This window comes from Sardina pilchardus, chromosome 6 (genome assembly GCF_963854185.1).
Source record: "Sardina pilchardus chromosome 6, fSarPil1.1, whole genome shotgun sequence".
In the NCBI taxonomy this organism is placed as follows: Eukaryota; Metazoa; Chordata; class Actinopteri; order Clupeiformes; family Clupeidae; genus Sardina; species Sardina pilchardus.
In genome coordinates, this window is record NC_084999.1 from 35,041,596 (window position 1) to 35,064,493 (window position 22,898).

A 22,898-nucleotide genomic window follows, 5' to 3' on the forward strand; every position below is an offset into this window, starting at 1 on the left:
CTGCCTGCGGGCATGTTTGCATGTTTGAACGGGCACTGCACTAGTAATGATATTAATAATAATCAGAGCTGTGGACTTGAGTAACATGGTTTGGACTTGGACATGGTTTTGATGACTTCCGAGATAACATTGAAACAGCACAAGATAGAACTTGCATTTTTTGCTAACCTTTTACCGCTGCTTGGCTGTTTCCCTACAGTGGAAAGTATACAGGCACAACAAGCTTTCAAGACCCAACCCAGGAATGTCACAGTGCAGGCTGGCGGTAAGGCTCAGCTGAAGTGTCACGTACTGAGGGCAACAGGACTAGTCCAGTGGGTGAAGGATGGCCTATTACTGGGGCCTCAGAGAAACTTGCCAGGCTATCCACGGTACAGCATCTTTGGAGATGAGAAGAAAGGTGAGACATTTTAGAATGTAATTACTGGATGGTCATGCTCACTTATGTGTTTCAGTGTTGGAAAGGTTACTTTGGAAATATAATTAGGTTATTAACTGATAATAATACATCTCTCTCCACGTCCAACGGCTTTCACACTCGCTTGTTTTTCTCCAGTAAAATAATCTCCAAAAAACTTTTTTTCCCCCGCTATTCTGGGGCATGTTTCCCAAACAATAGTTGCTAACTAAGATTGCAACTTTGATGATTGCAATGCAATTTACCATTGCCAACCAACTAAGTAGCTAATAGGTTAGCATCTATGGTTTTGGGAAACGCACCTCTGAGTAGCCTTTAACACTTGGAGGTCCGGGGCCTTTTCAGACACTTTGAGGCAGTCAGCTACTGTATACCTTGAGATTTTTAAGTTTTTCATGTAACTAAAAACATTTATATGCAAAAGTGGCACATATGGTTATATTCTAGAGGTCATCCACAATAATTACTTGAGAGTAAAGTGGATGTAATGAAATTACTTTTTATTATAATTCTGTATAAACACAACTATTTAAAAAGTTAAAAAACACACTATAAATATATCGAGCTAAGACTTTTGAAGTTTGAACCTGGAAAACAACGGTGTTGGCTCCATATAAGTAAAAAGAACATTCAAAAGTGTTAAGTAGTTTTACTACAAATTGGAAAAAAGTCAGACTAAATGGGTTTAGTAGTTCTTTCAAATGCAAATTAAGGTGAACGGGCCTTTTGAATGGGCCAGCTGCAGGTGAGAGGACTGAAATCCTAGGTTTTTCTTTTATTGTTTTTACAAAGTGCCATTGATACATTCTCTTCTAAAAATATATATACATTTGGAAACTAGTTGATTAAAGGTTTCTAATGGTGTCACTTATATGTTACTAAGACAAAAATTGGCAGAGATTGAGATGTGTTTGGAACAGTTTTTCAAATCCCCAGGGGGGGATTTAAGGCGTATTCACACCTGCCTTGTTTAGTTCGATTAAAACGAACTCAAGTTCGTTTCTTGCTTGGTTCGGACCTTTTTGACTGGTGTGAATACAATCACTCGAACTCTGGTGCGGATCAAACAAGCGGACCGAGACCCAGCTGAGGAGGTGGTCTCGGAGCGGTTCCTATCGAACCCTGGTGCGGTTTGTTTATGGTGTGAAAGCAGCCCGACCTCGATCCGACCCAGTTGCAGAAATCTACCTTTTTTGGATTTGACGAGCTCCCGTAGTTTTCGCGCATTGTGGGAAATGTAGGATAGCTCCGTAACGCACAACAGCTGTAAGCAGCAGTAGGCTAACGCTTTTTTGGCAACAATAATTCGATTTTGCATCTCCTACCTGTTCCGTCTTCCGTAGGCCTGCTGTTAGCATGTTGGACACACATGAGAGCTCTCCTTCTCAGCTGTTTTGCTGCGTCTTTGTCGTTGCAAAATTATGAGCATGATATTGTTAAACTCATGTTGCATCAAACAGTCTTGACGCTCGAGCGCTTCTGCAAAGCTGTAACTGTATAAACTATATTGCTAGGATAATAACGAGTACAGTACGCAAAAGTCTCCATAGTATTTACATGGGACAACTTTGACTTTGGCTTCCTATTCTTCACCCCGCCTACACGTTTACCAGCCAATGGTTGAACGACCTTAGCACATGCATTTTTGTTTATAAATTCTGGTCCGGTTGCAATTAATCACAGTGTGAAAGCGAACCGCACTAAAAAAAAGAAAAAGAAAAAAATAATTGGTCCGGACCAAGGGAAGTGAACTAACGGACCTTCCTGGTGTGAATACGCCCTTAGACTCCAGAGGGTTAAGGAACTTTTCATCTACTTCTGATTTATTGCCTCCACCCAATGAAATCCTATTTTTCGCGGCAGCCTTGTTTAAGTTTAGCGATTTTGTTTTACGCTTGCTAAAACGGAGGTGATGACAAAGTTTACTAGTTGCAAAAACCATCTGATTGCGCTAGTAAACTAGCCTAGAAATCTAGACGCCCTTAGCGGCAGCAAATCTAATTTGCTGCCCGGGGTAGAACACATGTTTGAAAGTCATAGCCATGTTTATGGTCTGAATTAGAGTGCCGTTTACAAAACACAGAATGATTGTTTGTTGGTATGATTAGACTTCAACTCGATGCTTTAACTTTAAAGGGGAATACCACTTGCTGATTGAGGATGTGGCCTTAGAGGATGATGCCCCTTATGAATGCCAAGTTGGACAGTCAGAGAGCAGTCCAGCAATCATCTCACAAACTGCATGGCTAAATGTGAAGAGTAAGTAGAATAATTGTTACTATTGCATGTTCCAAATTCAGTCAACATACTGTCTAGTTTTGTGTGTAGGTTAAAACTTGAGCAATATTGCTGGGCAACCACATAACCGGTTTCGTTTATTCTGATTGGATGATCATGATGATTTGCCTATTGATTATTAAAGTTTTTCAAGAAAAAAAATGGAACATGCCAGAACCAGTAGCCTAATGAGGAACATTGAACAAAAGTTTGCCCATGAATCATCAGCTGAACGGAGGCCTTTGTGTTCAGATGGGATGAAGCCATTCCTGCTGTTTTTTTCCTAGTCTGGCTATCACCTTTTGAGATTGAACATTAGTCTGGGGAGTCTGCACTGTAGGCCTATTTCTACCGCACAAGAGCCATGATCAATGGGCTTAGTTCAAATGACGATGTATGCATTTGGATAGTCCTTCAACCAATCAGACCAACGATCTATGTGTCATTCGGTTTTTTCTTCACTTCCCCCCCATAGGACATGTACACACACATACACAATGCAGTATATAACATAGAATTATTGAAATGATAATGAGAGTCATTTTGTTGTAGAAAATACATTTGTTAAGAAATACGGTTAATATGATGCTGTTTAATTCATTTATAAATGGTGCACTGCTGGTGCACGGCTCCACTCAGTGGCTGCTGTGCCTGCCCTCTCACAGTTTACCTTTCAGTGGAACTACTGTTGTCGTTGCGTTTTTTCTTTTACGTTCCTTATAAAACTGAGATAACAGGTATCAGCTGGCGCTCTCTCTCCCTTTCATGCACACTCAAAGACGTTCCCAATTAGGCCTACGTTATGAGTAACGTTATTAGTAACACAACGGAAATTAGATTTGCTGCAGAGATTTCAAGGAGTAGCCTAGTGTATCATATGTAACATGCTGTTTTGATATTGACATTGTAAATGTAAACATTCTCTAAGAATAGTGTAAAGCATTACTTAATGTTAGCCACAACATTGTTGCTGGAAAAAAATAGCGATCAGCAAATGATAACCTAAGTGCGTGGCGGGCCGGATCTATGATAAACTAATGCATGCTCGGCGGGCGGCATTGAAGTGCGTCGCGGGCCGTATTTGGACACCCCTGATGGCAGTCCCGTGGCCCTTGCGGCCCATAGGTGCAAAACTGAAAGTTTGCCCTATGGTTAAGAATCACTATACCGTTCTAATCAGGACACAATTTTCTTCTATCACTCACCACCAGCCAAAGTGGCTAGTAAGGGTTTTTTTGTTAATTCAGAGCCCTGGGTGTGACATATGAAAAGTCCATGACAGCGCTATGGTAGGCCTAGGCCTATAACATAACTAAGGCATGGTGGAGGGTAGTCAGCACCAGCACAGGTGTGGTCAGTGGCCACCATGGGACGCATGACTAGGGCACCAGTCACACAAGCCCACAGCAGAGGTGGTCCGTTCCGATAAGACCCTGAGGTGGTTGAAGTAGGCTACCACACTGCACCATACCTAACTATTAGTGTTGCGTGGGTGGGCTTTTTTAAAAACCTGCCCCAACCCGATTCTTCAGGAGATCCAAACCGCCCTGCCCAATCTGCAAAAATATGTTCGAATCATGAGTCAATTCCGACCCGACCCGAGGAAAGAATAAAATCCACCTAATGTCTTTCGTAGCCTAATTAGCCTAATTCTCCCACGTGAGGACAGCAGTGGTTAAAATGATCGGTCATTTTGACAATCTGCACTCTTCCACACCATTCAAAATTGGAATCTTCAGCCTAGACATAGCCAGTGTTAAATCTCATCTTCATGGACATAACGATTTTCCATTAATATTTCCCCTTGCAACTTCATAGGCTACTTTTGCGTGAAACACTGCTAAGCATAAATACATTTTGCATGAGCACAGCTGTTTATTCGTGTATATGAGCAAGGTGTCTCGCATTGTGCACTTTAAGGTCATAGCATGTTGCATGCGATTTAGAAAGTCTCTAATGCAAAATGTTAGCCTAATTTGCGGAGTGATTATTTGCACCCGGGTGTAAATAGTGGAATGGAGGCATTTTCTTATTTGCACCCAAACCGGAAATGCGTGCTATCCAACATAGCGGGACCATCTTGGCAGGAGATGGCCTACCTAAATCTAACAACTTAGGATTATTAAAACTATATTTGAGATGGGAAAGTGGTGCTAAATTTCCATAAACTTTATTCAGTGAACGGGTAAAGCCGTCCGTTTGCAAGCAAAATCAAGAAACACGATCTTTTAGTTTTGTTTACCGTTACCTAGCAACCCCAACAAGTGAGTCAATATTTAGTATTCTCCCCTTCTTCTCTGACGGGATGCAGTACGGCGGTAAAGTAACCAGGTTACCATGCTCAAGGTGTTAAGTTCGAAACTCGGCTGAATTTTTATTTTTTTTGCCTGCCAAAGTACGCACCATGACTTCTTTTTTCTTAGATGACGTTACCTCGCGGCAAATAAGAGTTTGTGCTTTTTGAACCTGTCAAAGATTGACTGGTTTTATTTCAGTTATGAGTACAGTTAAGTAGAAGTAGGCTTCAGTAGTTGTTAGAAAGGTTGTGTTTTGACTTTGAGCCCCCAACGCTGCCTGGAAGGCGCTTAGGCGTGGGTTAAGGTTAAGGTTAGGGTTAAGGTTAGGTTAAGGTTAGGGTTAAGGTTAGGTTAAGGTTAGGTTAAGGTTAGGGTTAAGGTTAGGAGTAGGATTAAATGTTTTTGAGTCAACAGTGGCAGCGCTGCCTGGAAGACAACTCAGAAAACAACTCTTTAAAGTAGCTTGTCTTTGATGAAGCTACCACATGACCACTCATTACCCTAATATTTGTATAATCACTTCCAAGTAACCCAGACATGGCAAAACAGCTAAAAACTGTTAAAAACTAAATTAGGCCTAGCCTACTGTAGAGCTGGTAAATACACAGGCCTATTGACAGAGAACATGGATGTTAGACATCGGGTGTAAATAGTATTGTTGATTATTACACTATTTACACCCGGGTGTAAATAGTAATGTTGATTATTACACTATTTACACCCGGGTGTAAATAGTAATGTTGATTATTTGCACCCGGGTGTAAATAGTAATGTTCATTATTTACACCCGGGTGCAAATAGTCTCTGCCTTTGTTGCACCTAATATGTCATAAGTTCCCAAGTGAGAAATGTGCATTTTTACTTTTTTGACCCGACCCACCCGCAATATTTAGAAAAAAACTACTAGGCCTACCCAAATTCTAATCCCTCCCCTTATCAAAAGCTAACCTATCTGAATCGCTAAATATTCCCCCCTGAACACCTCCCCCAATCACAACACATCAGAACTGATTGACACATTCTATGACACAGGAGGGAGAAAGAGACACAAACGTGTGTGCGCACACACACACACACACACACACACACACACACACACAAACAGACAACAGGAGACACAGGAAAACAGGAGACACAGGGGAAACAGACAGAGCAGTCCAACAAGGGGGCTATATGGGTAACAGGTATCTCAAAGGACGCTCGTTCAAGGTTCAAGGTTCATGTCTTGGAGAGCAGTCCACACCTCACTTCCTCTCAATAGGGGTCCCCCAGAACTCTGTGCTGGGCCGCCTACTCTTTGCTATCTACACCACCTCCTTCGGACAGATCATCCGTTCGCATGACTTCTCATACCACTGCTATGCTGATGACACACAGCTTTATTTGTCCTTAAGACGTGATGACCCCTTGGTCTCAACACTAGTGACAGACATCAACATGGATGAAGGCACACCACCTCCAGCTAAACCTCTCAAAAACAGAATTGCTGGTGAAATTGCAAATGATCCAGAATGCAGCGGCATGCTTGGTCTACAACCAACCCAAAAGGGAACATGTCACCCCACTGTTCATCCAGCTACTGTACACTGGCTACCGTTGGCCGCCCACATCAAATCCAAGACTCTCCAGACAAAATACTCTCCAGCTTGCTGGGTTGATGGTTTAGGACAGTGCTCGGGGGCGATGTCCTAAACTATCAACCCAGCAAGCTGGGTTACAGAATAACCCAACATAAGTAAACACAACCCAATAAAATGACCTGAACTGTATCAACCCAGTACTTGGGTTAAAGAAATAACCCGGCATTTTTTAGAGTGTGTAGTGGTAAGTGCATCAATGAGTGCAACTGTCTGTAGGATAAGCAAACTAGTTGTAAGTAGTGCTATGAGAGGAGAGCTGGGTTTTCAGACTTTTTTGAAGATTGAGAGGGATGTCCCTCCCTACTCTAGAAGTATTCCATCAACGGGGAACAACAGATGAGAAAAGTTTGGATTGGCCTGAGCGTGCTGGTAGAGGAGCTAGACGTTGCTCGGCTGGGGAGCACATCGGTCATGTGGTAGCATAATATGCCTATATAAGCAGTGCTGGAGAGGATTTTGTCTGGAGAGTCTTGGATTTGGCCTCTCGCGCAGTAGAAATAAAGCGCAGACTCCCCATGCTATTGTTCAATCTTAAAAGATAGAGTTTAGTATGGTGATAGCCAGACTATGTGCAGGGCTGAGTGGTGGTCATATTTTATCTAGTTGTACAGTGTCTTTTGATGACTTGAAAGATGCTTATAAATGAAATGTATTATCATTATTATTAACCTCAAATAACTTTACATCTGAAGCGTTTCAGCCATTTGTTTTTTCTCCAGATGATACTTTGGACTAATACTACTTTTTGTATACAAATGTTTTTTTGACCACGTCTTTACATTCTTGCTGGTTGTGTGTTAGTTCCTCCCTTGAAGCTACACATTGAAGTGGAGTCATCTGAGCCATGGGTTGCAGGTAAAGAGTACTCAGTGAAGTGCACGGCTACTGATGCCAAACCTGCAGCAGAAATCACTCTGTTCAAAGGTAAGTTATCCTGGTAGCACCAGCAACTTCTTCTGAAGCCATAACTTAATACTCATCTTAGTGGTCATAACTGACTGGTCTGAACTTATTGAGTACAATACAAAATAAAATAAAATGCCTTCTGGCTCTCGATCTGTGAAGTCCGTAGTCCGAAGAGAAGAGAGTGTTCAAGGGGTTTGTTCTCTTTTTATATCTGTCCGAGCGGGCTGTATGCCCTAGCCTGAGCCTATCATGTCCTGCCATGAGCAAATGGTTCTCTATTTCGTGTTCTTTTGTCTGGTGACTTCTTTCTGACCCCAGACTTGCATACGTATAAGTATAAGTATAAACTCTTTTGATCCAGTGAGGGAAATTCGGTCTCTGCATTTATCCCAATCCGTGAATTAGTGTTCAGATACGCGGCCCAACTGCTTGATATCCGAAGAACATGCAGACTTACACCTACAGTAGGTCTGAAAGCAGTGTTGCTGTCATGTGCCTACAGTACATATTACTGTCTTGCAGAAGTTGCGTAGTGTCTCACGGAAGTTGCCTAGTGGCATGTGCATCTATATACAGTATAATGTAGTCTTTATTGAGATAGCTATATTATTCTGTTGTAAAACTAGATCGATAATATGAAGATATTAAAAACAAAATAGGTAGGATTAACATGTAAGAAAAAAGAATACCCATCAATATTTAGGTGACATCAGCATTACAGTGACTTCATACACCTAAATAACAGTGATTAAGGCAGTAATAGACTACATCAAGGGTCGCAACCTTTTTGGGAACGAGGGCTATCTGAAGGACCTGAACTCATTAAATACAGACATACCCCCACCCTGTGATTTACTGTTTACTGTTCCAATTCTTGGTGTAGCATAGTGAAACACACACAGCACACAGTGAGGTGAAGCACACACTAACCCAGAGCAGTGAGCTACCTGCTCAACAGCGGTGATCGGGGGTGTCTTGCTCAAGAGCTCTTCAGTCATAGATGGGCGCAGGAGAGCGGTGCTCAAGCCCACATTTTTCCTACTGGTCGGGGATTGAACCAGCAACCTTTCGGTCATAAGCTTGAAGCCCTAACCAGTAGGCCACAGGTGCCCCCCAAATCTTCTGCGTACTATCAGTAGTGTTAGCAGTTTTGTAATCTGTGATGACTTGGATGCTTGCCACATGCATCAGGGATCAGAGTTGTTCTTGAAGTGATACTCAATTGTGGTTTTGCGTTTTCCGGAGGGAAGTGCACCAGACTAAAGTCCCTTTCCCACATGAGCGAGACATCCGGATGTCAAACGGATATCAAACGGGTGGCTGTATGTGGGAACGCAAAACTCGGGTATTTTCTTACCCGGAACTCACCCTACTAGCCCCCTAGTACTACTTCTAGATGTTACCCGGGTGCGCTTAGGTGGGAACGCAGCCGGCACAGTTCTGGGTAGAGATGGGGGGCGTACCGATGACGTATAAATGCGCCCTTGCAGCCTGCTTGCAGCGCGAGGCAGAAAGTACAAATTGCCATGGTAACAATAAACATTGCCCTACGAGTATGAACACAGACGAGAACACCGGAGTACAGAAAACAGTGACATTTTGTTGTGTACGTACAATAAAAAATTAAATTGCAATCACGTTGTTGTGTTTGTTGCGGACAGGTTTGTTGCGGGACAGGCAGGATTATCCTTGCAAACGTGAATAGCTTGAAGTGTTGTCGATTAGCTTGCAACTAGCTGTTTATTACAGTGGTTAGCAATCAACAGCTAATAGTTAACGTCGCTGTTATTTAGCATTGTTGCTTTTTGTAGGAGTTTGGAAGGAGCCTCAGACCTCTGTGTGCTGTTTATATATTTTCCAGGTGTGTCATTATTTTCTATTAATTTGTTGTGTTGGATGTTTATACCAGAGAGGGTTGAAGTAGAGCTTTGTTTATACTGTGGTCCTGGCGTTAGCTATTTTTTCCTCTATGCTAGCTCCCGCTGACTAGCGAGCTAACTACTTCTGTTGTTTCATTTGGATCTGATGTAAGTTCGCATCATCCAGGCAACACAGCACAACAACACATTTATTTAGCGAGATCTCCCTCCCCCTGCAAGTACTGACATTGCCCCACCCCTCACGGCTCCTACTCGGGTCTAGTGTGAACACAATTACCCGTATCTCACTCGGACATAAAGCTCATGTGGGAAACGTCCGTGTCGTGCCTCTACCCGGGTAAATATGTCCAGATAACTTCTAGAAGTTATGTGGGAAAGGGACTTAATAGTGGTTCTTTTGGAAACAATGGATGGCATCTACTGTTATCATAACTACGGGGTGATATCAGGTAAAATGGGCCATCAGGTAAAATGGGCCATTTAAGGTTTGGGGGTCCCAGCCCCTCTGGAATTTAGAGCCAATGACTGCAAAGGATGTTAAACTGTTGTCATAACTGTGCTTGACAAGTAACAGGTGATTTGATTGGTTTATGGTTGCTATGGTGGGCAGGGCAATAATGCAAATCAAGACAGCACCAGAAAACGGTGTGGTAAGTAGCCTGGCATAGCGAATCTGACTAAACTATTATAAGGATGATAAATCTATAAAAAACCAAACATGCCCATAAAAAAACTATGCATAATATCTGTCTTGATGGCATCCATCAGAATTATTGTTGTTAGCTTGGTATATGAACATATTTTTTGGAAAAATTATGTTTTTCTTGGTGGCCCAATTTACCTTAACCCATTCAGGTAAAATGGGCCATATGGTTTCAGCTAAAATGGGCCATCCTATGGGCCCATTCTAATGGGCCACATACACATGTGTGTGAGTGTGTGTGTGTGTGTGTGTTTGTGTGTGTGTGTCATGGTGTGTCACGTCAACAGTAAAAGCGCACTGAAAGAAAGTCACATTCACTAATTCATTCAATCATCAAGTCTTCACTCCGAACCTGTAGGGGCGTTAAAACCTAAGACTCCCAGAACTCAAACTGGAAGTTCAAACTTCCTGTTACCTGTACACCTGCAAAGGAACAAATGTTTGGTCAAACAAAGGAAATTCACATCAGCAAACACAGGAGAACTCTCAGCTCGGTCACAAACTGAAGACGCAACTGGTTATCAACCTATCCTACTAGCCTACTAGCCTACTATCCAACATTATCATATCCTATCAGCTAATCCAACAACTGCTATCAATAGCCTCTACTATTCCTGCTACAACCACTACTGCTACTTATGCTGCCATATCAAGTTGTATGTTGTCATATTGCCAACCATCTTGCCAACCATCTTGCCTTCTAAAATAAAGAGAAGAAAGAGGATTGAGTTGTCCCGTGCGTCCTTCAAGGTTGTGAGAGGCCTCTTTCAAGTTTGGGCAAAAGAGTTGAGAGCCAAAAACCTACATAACTTGACAGTTGATAACCAGCGTGGCAGTGAAGACGTGGATTAAAGGCCTGAAGTCCAATAAGCTGTCGACGCAGAGAAGAAAAGCTGACTACAAGAATGGCAAAGGAAGCCACTGGAAAGACCGTGAAGCAGCTGAAGCAGGCAAGGACCTTCGCCAAAAGTACTTTTACCAAGCATGCCAACTTCCTGAGCAGAGCCGTGGGGAACATGACCAAGAGTGAACTACAAGAGGAGTTCAAGGAGCTCATCTCTAATGCGAGGAGTGTCGGTGAGACGAACGATGACTACATGACTGGCCTGCTGGCAGACATTGAACAAGAAGGTGAAGAAGCCAAACTGGAGATGCAGCAGCAAGAAGATCTGGAGAAGACCATAGAAGATTGTGATGCAAGGCTGGAAGAAGTCAGAGGCATCGTTCAGTTCAACCTCTGGTCTAGATACGGAGACGACGAGCTGAAGTCTGCAATAAAGGAAGGTGAGGCAGCCTGTGAAGGAGCCCGTTCTATTGTAGTTTCTGCTGTGAACAAGGACGGCTATGAGCTGCAATTAGATGGTGCAAAGAAGCTCGTCCAAGCTGCAATTGCAAGCCTCACAGAGTGGGAGATGTGGATTCCAGCAGCACAAAAGGCAAGTCTAGAGGGCCGAATGAAGGGTCTGAAAACACTCAGCAACAACCTAGATGCCAGAAGAGCAGAATTTCTCACAGCACAAAGAGTTGCAGATGAGGAGAGAAGGGGAGTTCCTGAGGGGCCCGCACAGCCAGCTCCGCAGCCCGTTAAGCAACCAGATCTGAAAATCAAACCCACCAGCTTACCCACGTTTTATGGTTTCAAAAGAAACTTCCATCGTTGGAGGAAAGACTGGGAGAGTTTGCAAAGGCAGGGGGAACCAACCGGCTCAGTTGAAGCAAAGAAGATCCAGCTCTTGGACAGCATTGACGAGAAAATAAGCAGAGACCTGCGATTGTCTACTTACAACTCAGCTGAAGACATGTTCAGAGTGCTTGAGATCAGATATGGAAACAAGACCACAATTGCCCTGGAGATTATTGAGGACTTGGAGAAAATTCCTGCCTTGAAGTCAAACCAGCCAAGGAAAACAATTGACTTGATCCAATCTGTTGAAAAAGCATTGAATGATCTCACAGAGCTTGGGAACACTGGAGCTATCAAGAATCCTCTGGTCATCAAATCTATAGAAAGCAAGCTACCAGACAACATGAAGAGAGACTGGCTCGTTTTCATGGTCAATCCAGCAAATGCTGTCACACCAGATGATCACTTTGACCACCTTCTCAGATTCCTGAAGACTCAAGAAGAAATTCTAGAGAAGCTAGAGCAACTTGGAGTAAGTGAGAAGCCTGAAAAGAGATCTGCTTTCACAGAAAAGAAGTATGCATCCACCCGAACCACAAGAAAAGATGGATGTGTTGTCTGTGGAGACGAAAAGCACAGAGAGAAGATATTCTTTTGCAAATGGTTCAAAGAACTGAAGCCCAGCGAAAAGCTGAATTCTGTGGAAAAACTGGGAGCATGCAAGAGGTGCCTAGTGTGTCATGAAGAAGATGGCGAATGTAAAGATACTTACCTATGTAGAAACCGGGATTGTAGAAGAGGGAGTTCTGCAGACCACCATTTCTTTCTCTGCCGGAGAGGAGACTCTAAGAGGAGTGAGACAGAGCGAGCACAAAGACCAAGTGTGAGGCATAAGCTAACAGAAGAGCAGGAGAGACTTGTGTCTGAACTGTCCCCAGAGATGGCGGAAAAGTTTAGGAGAGCGTTTACCAACACTGCTGCAAAAACACTCTGTACTGACAAGCCTGGAGTGATGTCAAGTGTGCTGCAAGAGCTACCAGTCATTCTAATGCTGCTACAGGTAACTGCGAATGCAGGACAGAAGATTGGAACACTTATAGACTTGGCATCAGACACTAACTATATCACCCACAGAGCTGCCAGAAGACTGAATTTGCGCAGTGAAAAGATCACTCTAGTCGTCCATGGAGTTGGAGGAATGGCAATGAAGGTCAAGACCAAGAGGTACCAGCTCAGAGTGAGGGTCAAGACGCCCACAGGTACAGAAAAGGCTCATGAGCTTGTCTGCTATGGCCTGGATGAAATTGCCAGAGTAAACCGAGCAATCAGACCTGAGCAACTCTAGAAACTCTTCCCAGAAACCAGCCTTGAAGACCTGCATAGGCCAGATCGCATTGAACTGCTCGTCAGTCACCGTGAAGGAAGACTTGCTCCGCAGAGAGTGAAGGTGATTGGCGACCTTGTCCTATGGGAGGGCCCATTAGGAAAAACTGTTGGCGGAGCCCATCCAGACCTCTTTGAGGACGTGGATATGACGGCACACACATCTGAAGCACACTTCGCTCGATCCATGAGGGCCACCGCAGTGAAATATCAAGAGCTCACTGAAGCAAAAGAGATCAAAGCTGAAACCAAAAGCGCTGTTGCCAACAGAGAGTTTCTTGACTGGTGGAAATGGGATAGTATTGGAGCAGCATGCGAACCAATGTGTGGAGGATGCAGATGTGGCAACTGTCAGCCAGGAGGAAAAGAAATGACACTCAGTGAAGAAAGAGAGTTGGAAATAATCCGAAAATGTCTCACCTATGTCAAAGGTGATGCTCACAGCAGTGAACCACATTGGGACACAAAATATCCATGGATTCAGGATCCAGTTTCTCTTCCCAAAAACAAGAGTGCAGTGGAGGCCAACAGAGAACAGAAAAGCAACTCAAGAAAGAACCAGAGTGGAGGGTCGCGTATGGTGCTCAAGTCCATGAGATGGTGGAAAGAAGAGCAGCAACGAAGCTCACCAAAGAGACCATTGCCAACTGGAAGGGGCCAGTATGGTACGTCAGTCACTTGGTGGCGCCAAACCCGCACTCAGTCACAACGCCTGTGCGTTTGGTATGGAACAGCAGCCAAAAGTGCAAGGGAGTCAGCATGAACAATCTTTTGCTGAAAGGGCCTGACGTCCTCAATCCTATCCGAGCAGTGCTACTCCGGTTCAGAAGAGGTGTGTATGCCGCACTCGGTGACATCAAGAAGATGTACAATTCTGTGTGGTTGGAAGAACTCGAAATGCATCTTCATAGATTTCTCTGGAGAGACAGTGAAGATGGAGAGATCGAAGAGTACGCCATCACCAGAGTCAACATTGGCGATCGACCAGCAGGGTGCATTGCACAGTTGGCCATGAGGGAAACCGCAAGGCTACCCATGTTCATTCACCTGGAAGAAGAAAGAAGGATCCTAGAAGAGGACTCTTATGTCGATGATCTCCTAACTTCCCATAATGACCTGAAAAAGCTGGACGAGAGCACCAAAAGAGTTGAGGAAATCCTGAAGGCAGGCGGGTTTTTCCTCAAACCTTGGGTCCGGTCGGGCCAAAGTGGGAGGCAGGAGCATGTGCCAGGAAACATCACAGCATCATCAGACAGAGTGCTCATTCTTCCGAACCAAATGAGGGAAGGAGATAACAAAGCCCTAGGAGTCGGCTATCTGGTGGAAAGTGACAAACTGTACCCAATGACCTCAATTAACTTCTCAAAGAGGAGGAAGAAAATGAGAGTGGGACAAAATCTCCGGAGAGAAGAGGTGAGGGAGAAAGCTCCAAATCCACTAACTAGAAGACAACTTCTAAGCCAAGTAGCTAGTCTGTATGACCCAGTAGGTCTCGTCACGCCTTCAAAACAAAAGGGTGCCATTCTAGTCAGAAGAGCCTTCCAAGAAGCTGGAAACGGCGCGACCCGAGACACTTGGGACATGCCATTGTCTGAGAAGTTGAGGGAGGAGGCCATTCAGTTGTTTGAGGAGTACATAAGTCTGAGCCAGATCACATTCCATCGAAGCCTCACGCCACACAACTGGATCAGAAAACCATGGGGCATAACATTCTCTGATGGAAGTGACCAGAGTTATGGAGCCGTGGTGTACCTCAGATGGGAGACCAAGGAAGGCATTGAAGTCAGACTGGTTGAGTCCAAAGCGAAGCTCACACCACTCGATCAGAAGGGAGAACCAGTCAAAGCTGAAATCTGTGGTGCTGTCTATGCAGTTCGTCTCAGAAAGTACATTGAGAAGCACAGTCGGATGTACATTGAAAAATGGCTCCACCTGCTGGACAGTCAAACTGTGTTAGGAGCAATCCAAAGAGACAGCTACGGATATCAGACGTTCTTCGCCAACAGAGTTGGAGAAATTCAGAAATCTTCATCCATCAATGACTGGTGGTGGATCCCCGGAGACTTCAATGTGGCAGACATCGTAACAAGAGGTGCAGTACCAGAAGACCTCCAGGAGAATTCTGTGTGGCAGACAGGACCGGAGTTCTTAAAACAACCTGTGGAGCAGTGGCCGAAAAAGTCAGCCAAAGACCATGACGAACGACCATGAAAGACCATGACGAACTGCAAAGCAGTCCAGAGGGAGAAGAATCAAAGATTCAAGGCCGAAGACCACCAGCTGGTTCCGCAGTGAGAGAACTCATTGATGAGAGAAGATTCAGCAGCTTGACAAAGTTGATCAGAGTTGTTGCGTGGGTATGGAGAGCTGTGATGAAGTGGAAGATGCTACTGAAAAAGAAATCCGCAAGAGCCTCAAGTAAGCCAAAGTAGGAGGAAATGACTTCAACAGAAGTAAAGTCTAAATCAAAACATCCTGTACTTACCGTCAGTGAGTGTGAAGATGCTCAGAGAGATCTCTTCCTCGCAGCTCAAGAAGACGCAGTCTTTCAAGACACCACTCCCAACAGACTTGCTGTGTTCAGGGATGCAGAGACTGGACTCTTGGTCTGTGGAGGAAGATATCAAATCTTCAATGAGGAGAAAGCCACTGTACCAATCTTACCTTATGATGCATGGATGTCCACTCTTCTAGCGCAAGAAGCTCACAATGCAAACCATGAGGAGATTGCAGGAACACTCCTTCGGATGAGGAAGAAAGCCTGGGTGGTGAAAGGCCGAAAACTGGCCCAGAAGATTGTTGACAGGTGTGTGACGTGCAGAAAAGCCAGAGCCAGAAAATGTCAGCAGATCATGAGTAACCTTCCCCCTGAGCGAATAACACCAGCCAATCCATTTGAATACACCACAGTGGATTTATTTGGACCTTATGAAGTGAAGGATGAGGTGAAGAAAAAAGTAAGGCTGAAAGTTTGGGGAATTGTCTTCTGCTGTATGGCGTCTAGAGCTCTGCACACAGATGTTGTCAGTGACCAGTCATCAGAAGGTTTCCTGCTGGCCTACAAGAGATTCACAGCGCTGAGAGGACATCCAAAGAAGATGTGGTCAGATCCTGGAAAGAACTTTGTGGGAGCCAGACCTGCCCTCAGAGAGCTCTACCTCTTCTTGGACCAGCTGGAGAAGTCAAATGTGGAAGATGAAGCCTCCAAGCATGGAACAGAGTGGAGTTGGAAATTTCACCCAGCTGATTCCCCTCACCGAATGGAGCCGCAGAAGCAGCTGTTCGCACAGTGAAACGCGCTTTGCAAAACCTGGGAGGTAATGGATGTTTTACATGGAGTGAGTTCCAAACCTTTCTTTACATGGCCACTAACCTTGCTAACGAAAGACCCATAGATGCCAGGACTCAGAGCCGGGAGGACTGTGTTGACTACATCAGCCCGAATTCCCTTCTTCTTGGAAGAACTGGACCCAGAGGAGACCTGGGAAGCTTTGACTTTGAAGGCTACTCCTACAAAAGACTAAGAGCCATCCAAAGTGAGGTTGATTGGTTCTGGAGAAAGTGGAGTCAGTTAGCAGGGCCAAATCTGTTCATAAGAAGTAAGTGGCACACAACACACAGGAACGTCGCTGTTGGAGATGTCGTCTGGCTGGCTGACCAGAACGCCTTGAGGGCTCAGTATAAACTTGCCAGAGTCATCAGCGTCAACACTGACAACAAAGGCATCGTCAGAGATGTGTATGTCCGAACGTTCCCCAGCTATCCAGTTCCGATCCTGAAACCTGATCAAAGAGAGAAGGTAAAGAAATTCATAACAAAAATCCCCGCTACAGTTCTTCATAGGGATGTCAGACGTGTCATCGTTTTACTACCTGTGGAAGAACAAAATCAAAATCAAGAATGAACACGTACACAACTGGTGTGACCTCCTTGGGTTCAAGAACCAGGAGGTCAAGTGGGAGGTGTCACGTCAACAGTAAAAGCGCACTGAAAGAAAGTCACATTCACTAATTTATTCAATCATCAAGTCTTCACTCCGAACCTGTAGGGGCGTTAAAACCTAAGACTCCCAGAACTCAAACTGGAAGTTCAAACTTCCTGTTACCTGTACACCTGCAAAGGAACAAATGTTTGGTCAAACAAAGGAAATTCACATCAGCAAACACAGGAGAACTCTCAGCTCGGTCACAAACTGAAGACGCAACTGGTAGGCTAACTGAGACTTTGAAATGTTTGAAATGTAAAGTTTAAAACAGCCAGTTCATATGATTTGAGGCTGAAAATATATGAAGTTTAAATGTGAGCTTACATGCTTTGATGTGATCTGAAACAGTGTTGCTTGAAGTGTTGCTGCATTTATTTAAGTTACATTGTAAATGTTTAGTTTGTATATTCTAACAACTATTAAGTATATTTTGATGTGAAATGATTTGATTTGTTTTACTTGCATTAAGTGCTTCAATTCATGATTTCATTTAGATTTATTTGCAGTAAAAGCTGTGAATTAAATGTGATTAGTTTAAAACAATTAGGTTAAAATGATGTTTAAAAAGATTTAAAATGGTTTAAAGAGATTTAGTTTAAAAATGACTTTATTTAAAATAATACAATGTATATTTTGTGTTTATCTTTAAGGTTATCAACCTATCCTACTATCCTACTATCCAACATTATCATATCCTATCAGCTAATCCAACAACTGCCATCAATAGCCTCTACTATTCCTGCTACAACCACTACTGCTACTTATGCTGCCATATCAAGTTGTATGTTGTCATATTGCCAACCATCTTGCCAACCATCTTGCCTTCTAAAATAAAGAGAAGAAAGAGGATTGAGTTGTCCCGTGCGTCCTTCAAGGTTGTGAGAGGCCTCTTTCAAGTTTGGGCAAAAGAGTTGAGAGCCAAAAACCTACATAACTTGACATGGTGTATCTCTCTCTCTCTCTCTCTCTCTCTCTCTCTCTCTCTCTGTGTGTGTAGCCTACGTAGGTGTGTACACACACACACACACACATGCACCCACACACCGACTGACACACACACGTGCATGCACACACACACACACACACAGTCTCACACGCACACACACACTTACCATGACCCCCCCACCACCACCAGTAATAATGATGGTAGATATTTTATTTACAGTGGAAGTGTGGCAAACGAGAAGGAAACATGTTTTTATCACACACACACACGCACTATAATATTAGTTTACCATTTTGAATATATCAATTATCAATTTTGAATGTGAATGTTTGTAATTTACACATCACACACACACACACACACACACACACCACTGGCATCAGTCAGGTTCCAAATTGACTCTTTTAAGTGCTCATGGGTTTGCACCCATGATGTGGTTTTATTAATGCCACATATGTTTTGTTTAATGCAGTCTAAATGTTATGAGGCTGTATTAGCAATTGTATTTTAAAAATTAAAATTGATAATAAACTACCATTTCCCTTTGTAATTTGACTGGCCCATTTTACCTGAAGCTGCTGGCCCATTTTACCTGAAACTGCTTATGCGTAAAAAGTTGGCACAGCTGATGTTTCAAGAACTGTAGGGCCTAAATACATATATGTTTTTACATACTTTCAACACCAAAGTATGAAAAACAGTCATTATTAATTATAAAAACACTTGGAAAAGGCATAGATAATATTGTATTACTGTCCCAAGCGATTTACCAAAAAGTGGCCCAATTTAGATGATATCACCCCTATCTGAAATATCTGGGGTGTCTAACAGTTACTAGGCTACTTTACTCAGTAGACACTTCATGTGGTTTCATTTGTAAGCTCGCTCTCTCTCTCTCTCTCTCTATATATATATATGTTATTGTCTTTCTCTGATTTAGCTGGAATACAATTGACAGACCTTTACACAGACACGATGTCTGGCTCAGAGGATAATCTCATGAACACTGAGGCAGAAGTGAGGTATGTGTGTTTGGAGATGATTGGAGCAGAAACTGAACTGTGTTATTGGCTGCTTTCAGACACGTCCTCCGCACTACATGCAGAACTTTGTTAAAAAGATGTCCAACCCTTCGGTGATTCAAATATGACTCTTGCATGTAGACATTATGCGGTCATATGTGTGAACGACACCGACACACATCAACAAAATCTCCACGTGGTCGAACAGGTTGAATAGACACAAACAAAATCTCCACGTGGTTGAACACACACATGAACAAAATCTCTGCATGTTCTTTGCTTTTTTCAGACACAAGCTCATTTAAATGATGTCCGTCAGAAATAGTAGGTAGCCTATCCTTTCCAATTACATTATGGCAAGTTTGTTCAGAAACAGCTGGAGTGAACAGCTCTCGCTAGCGGGCTAGGTAGCCAGACCTTCACTTTAGCAAACAAGGGAGACTGGGCGTTTCAGGTTTGAGTATAAATGTAGCCTACTCTTTCTAATTCATCAACTCTTTGACCTCTTACTGTAATAAAGCCGACGTCCCTTAGATCAAACTTTGCTTGTCGCTTGGCCATGATGCTGCTGTTGAATGAAATCACCTGTCGTGCGCATAGACAGTAAAAGAAGGCTGCATGCTTGTATGTCGTTGATTGCCGTGACAATAGGAGCATGCCCCTCGTCCACAGTATTTTAGCCTCGATGTGCGCAAAAGCTAAATGTTGAAAATGAAATAGTGGTGATATTTCATCATTCATTGAAAAATTACAGGGGATGGGGAGGGGGATGGCCGTTTCAGAGGGGGGATGATTTTGAGCATATCAATAGGGCTCGGGATCATGACGTGAAAACTTCGCGGGCACAGCCATATTGGCAGCCTCACTCCTTAGTTTACTATGGATTATGGATTTACTCCCGCCTATTGGTGTGTTCCTGTTACTTAGTTTTTGCCTGCTTGGTCGTATGTTGCGGTGTAGTGGGGTGTGACAGCGCAACCCACGATAGCAAGAGGAAAATAATCGCTAATAGCCTACTATATTTCTGCTTCTTGTCTTCTGCATCTGAATGAATGGATATTACGTTCGGTGCGCTACCAGCATGGCGGCTATATTCCTAGAATGCAAGGCGTGTGCCCGAGCCCTATTCCAAAGGGCCATCCATCCTCCTTCATCTCGACTAGGCTACTGAATAATGTGACTGCAGTAGCCTACAGTTCCCGCATCATTTGCAATTTCATTTTGCGTCATATCACCAGTGAAGGCGTCAATATTTTAATGCAGAACGGAATGCTCGCTAGTTCTTGGAAGTTATACTTTTGTCCGAGCTCAACTCGGCTCAGTTTTCGAGCGGCCAGAATCTAGACCTCTCGCATTTAGGCTACTGCCACTGTGCAGAGCTAGCAGCCGGGAGATACAGTTAGCGCGGGAGGGGGCGAGGGGCAATCACACACAGCACAGCCGAACTCAAGGACGGTACATAGATAGACTAGGCCTACATTCATAACGTTTGAGTCTCCGGAACTCGAGAATGCCAGAAAAGTAGGCTAGTTAATTTGTCGCTAGTGACTTATTAAAAAACAACTCTCTCGGGGAATCTGAAATCTCGCTAAATATAGTGAAAAGTTGTTACTTCGACAATATTGCTAGCGGATGAAATGCACACGACCTCACTCAGGTTAGGGAGAGTTTTTGGTAGCTTCGGGAGAGGCGAATGTGCGAGTGCGCGTGTCATTCAGAACGCAAAGAGTGTTCTTGCAAAACAGAACATGCAAAATAATAGTTTTTTCTCGATTGTACTATTTTGGTGATCGTTAGGAGTCAAAATGGAAATTGAAATTCAATTAATTGCACAGCCCTAATACACAGTAGGCTAGTGTAGTCTTTATTGAGATAGCTATATTATTCTGTTGTAAAACTAGATCGATAATATGAAGATGTTAAAAACAAAATAGTATTAACATGTAAGAAAAAAGAACACGCATCAATATTTAGGTGAAATTTAATCAGCATTACAGTGACTTCATACACCTAAATAACAGCAATTAAGGCAGTAATAGCCTACATCAAGGGTCTGCAACCTTTTTGGGAACGAGGGCTACCTGAAGGACCTGAAATCATATGGAAGGCTACTCATTAAAAACAGACATAGCCCACCCCCACCCTCACCCCATAGAGTTTTACATACAGTAAGAACGACTATTTTGAAATACTTTCTGATTTGTATGAATGAAAAAGAACTACAAGCATTGTTATGTTTTCTTGGATCTGCCACAATGATTCTTTCTAGAGTCAAAGCTGAAGGTGCAGATCATGGAGGACTGTTGGTCTGCCAGGCTATGAATTCTGCACTAACTACTGCCATGATTGATTCAAAGTTGATGATCGTCTACTGTAAGTAATTTTCAATTCACACAGCCCTAATTTATTTAAAGATCACGTGTCTAACCTTTGTAACATGCCAGTATTTACAGTGCATGAAAATGCACTGTACTGTTATTCCAAAACTTCTTATTATTATTCTTCTTCTAACGCACTTAATGGAGCTTCAACCGTTTAACGTAGAAACTTCATTCAAACTGCGCTGCGTAGGTCTTACTTAGGCCATCCGGGCTTTGTATTTTTCAACTTTGTAACTTTTATACTTTTTTAACTATTAATTAATTAAAATGACAATTTCCCCATAGACTTAACATTGTGATTATGACATCATAATAGGGCAATTAGAATCTTCTGCCAGGTGGCCAGGCCAGCTGCAGCAGCTCTCTCTCTCTCTCTCAGGCTTTAAGCATACATTCTCTATGAAGACTACATATACCTGTTAAACTGTTTCCTCTGTCCACAACTGTTTCAAAATAAAAGTCCTCACTGCAATAATACACTATTAAATCATTTAACCATTGAAACTACTAATCTATTTAACTGTTCAACCATTCCCACTGTCAGTTATCATCAGCCATGCCTCCGGTCAACTACATGAAACCTCCATGTACCTAGCAACCAACATAGCAACCATTAAAATTAAGCGTTTATGACCGTTTCCATAGCAACCAACATCATTATACTGCAGTAACTTCTTGTTTCCTGATAGTGGCCACCATGGATACCCTAGCAACAAATGTTTCAAAATAAAAGTCCTCACTAGCAAGTTAGCTGGTTAGCATAGTTAGCATTGTTAGCATAGTTAGCATTTTTTAGCATAACTGCAAAAAATCATCACCTAAGTTAGCTAATCAACCTGGTTAGCATTGTTAGCAAATGTAGCATTGTTAGCATAGTTAGCATTTTTAGCATTACTGCTAGAAATCATCGGTTAAGTTAGCTAATCAACCTGGTTAGCATTGTTAGTAAAGTTAGCATTGCTAGCATAATTAGCATTTTTAACGTAACTGCTAGAAATCATTAGCTAAGTTAGCTAATCAACATTGTAACATGAATATAAATCATTAGTTAAGTTAGAACTGGAATCTTTCATCTTTAAACTGTCTACCTTCACACTATCAACACTCTGTAAACTATGCAACCACCATGTTTACCCTAGCTACACCTTAGTAACCATATCTACATTATCTATCTATTTTTGCATTTTCATGCACTGGTAATTCCTTGGAATTGCATTTCTAGTTTACACATAAAATACATTTTTTTGCTCCCCCAGCCAATACTCCCAAAACCCCACACACAGAATCAAGGGGAAACTTCTCGGGCTAGTTGTATAGCATTTTCAAGGTTTATGGTTCTAGCCTTATATCTCAGTACTGGGTCAACAAAGATCAAACAGTGGAGCCCATTGATAAATACTGGAGCTCTCCTTTAAGCAGCATGACATGAGAGCGGA

At 43.0% G+C, this 22,898-nt stretch overlaps 1 protein-coding gene across 1 annotated transcript; it reads left to right on the plus strand.

The window, feature by feature from the left end:
* The first annotated feature begins 1,148 nt into the window (after positions 1 to 1,148).
* LOC134083482 (nephrin-like) lies at positions 1,149 to 21,462 on the plus strand. The gene is made up of 5 exons (XM_062539806.1): positions 1,149 to 1,163; positions 2,527 to 2,677; positions 7,434 to 7,556; positions 19,000 to 19,081; positions 21,351 to 21,462. Exons 1-5 carry the CDS (start codon positions 1,149 to 1,151, stop codon positions 21,460 to 21,462), a joined length of 483 nt encoding a protein of 160 aa, XP_062395790.1.
* The last annotated feature ends 1,436 nt before the right edge of the window (positions 21,463 to 22,898 follow it).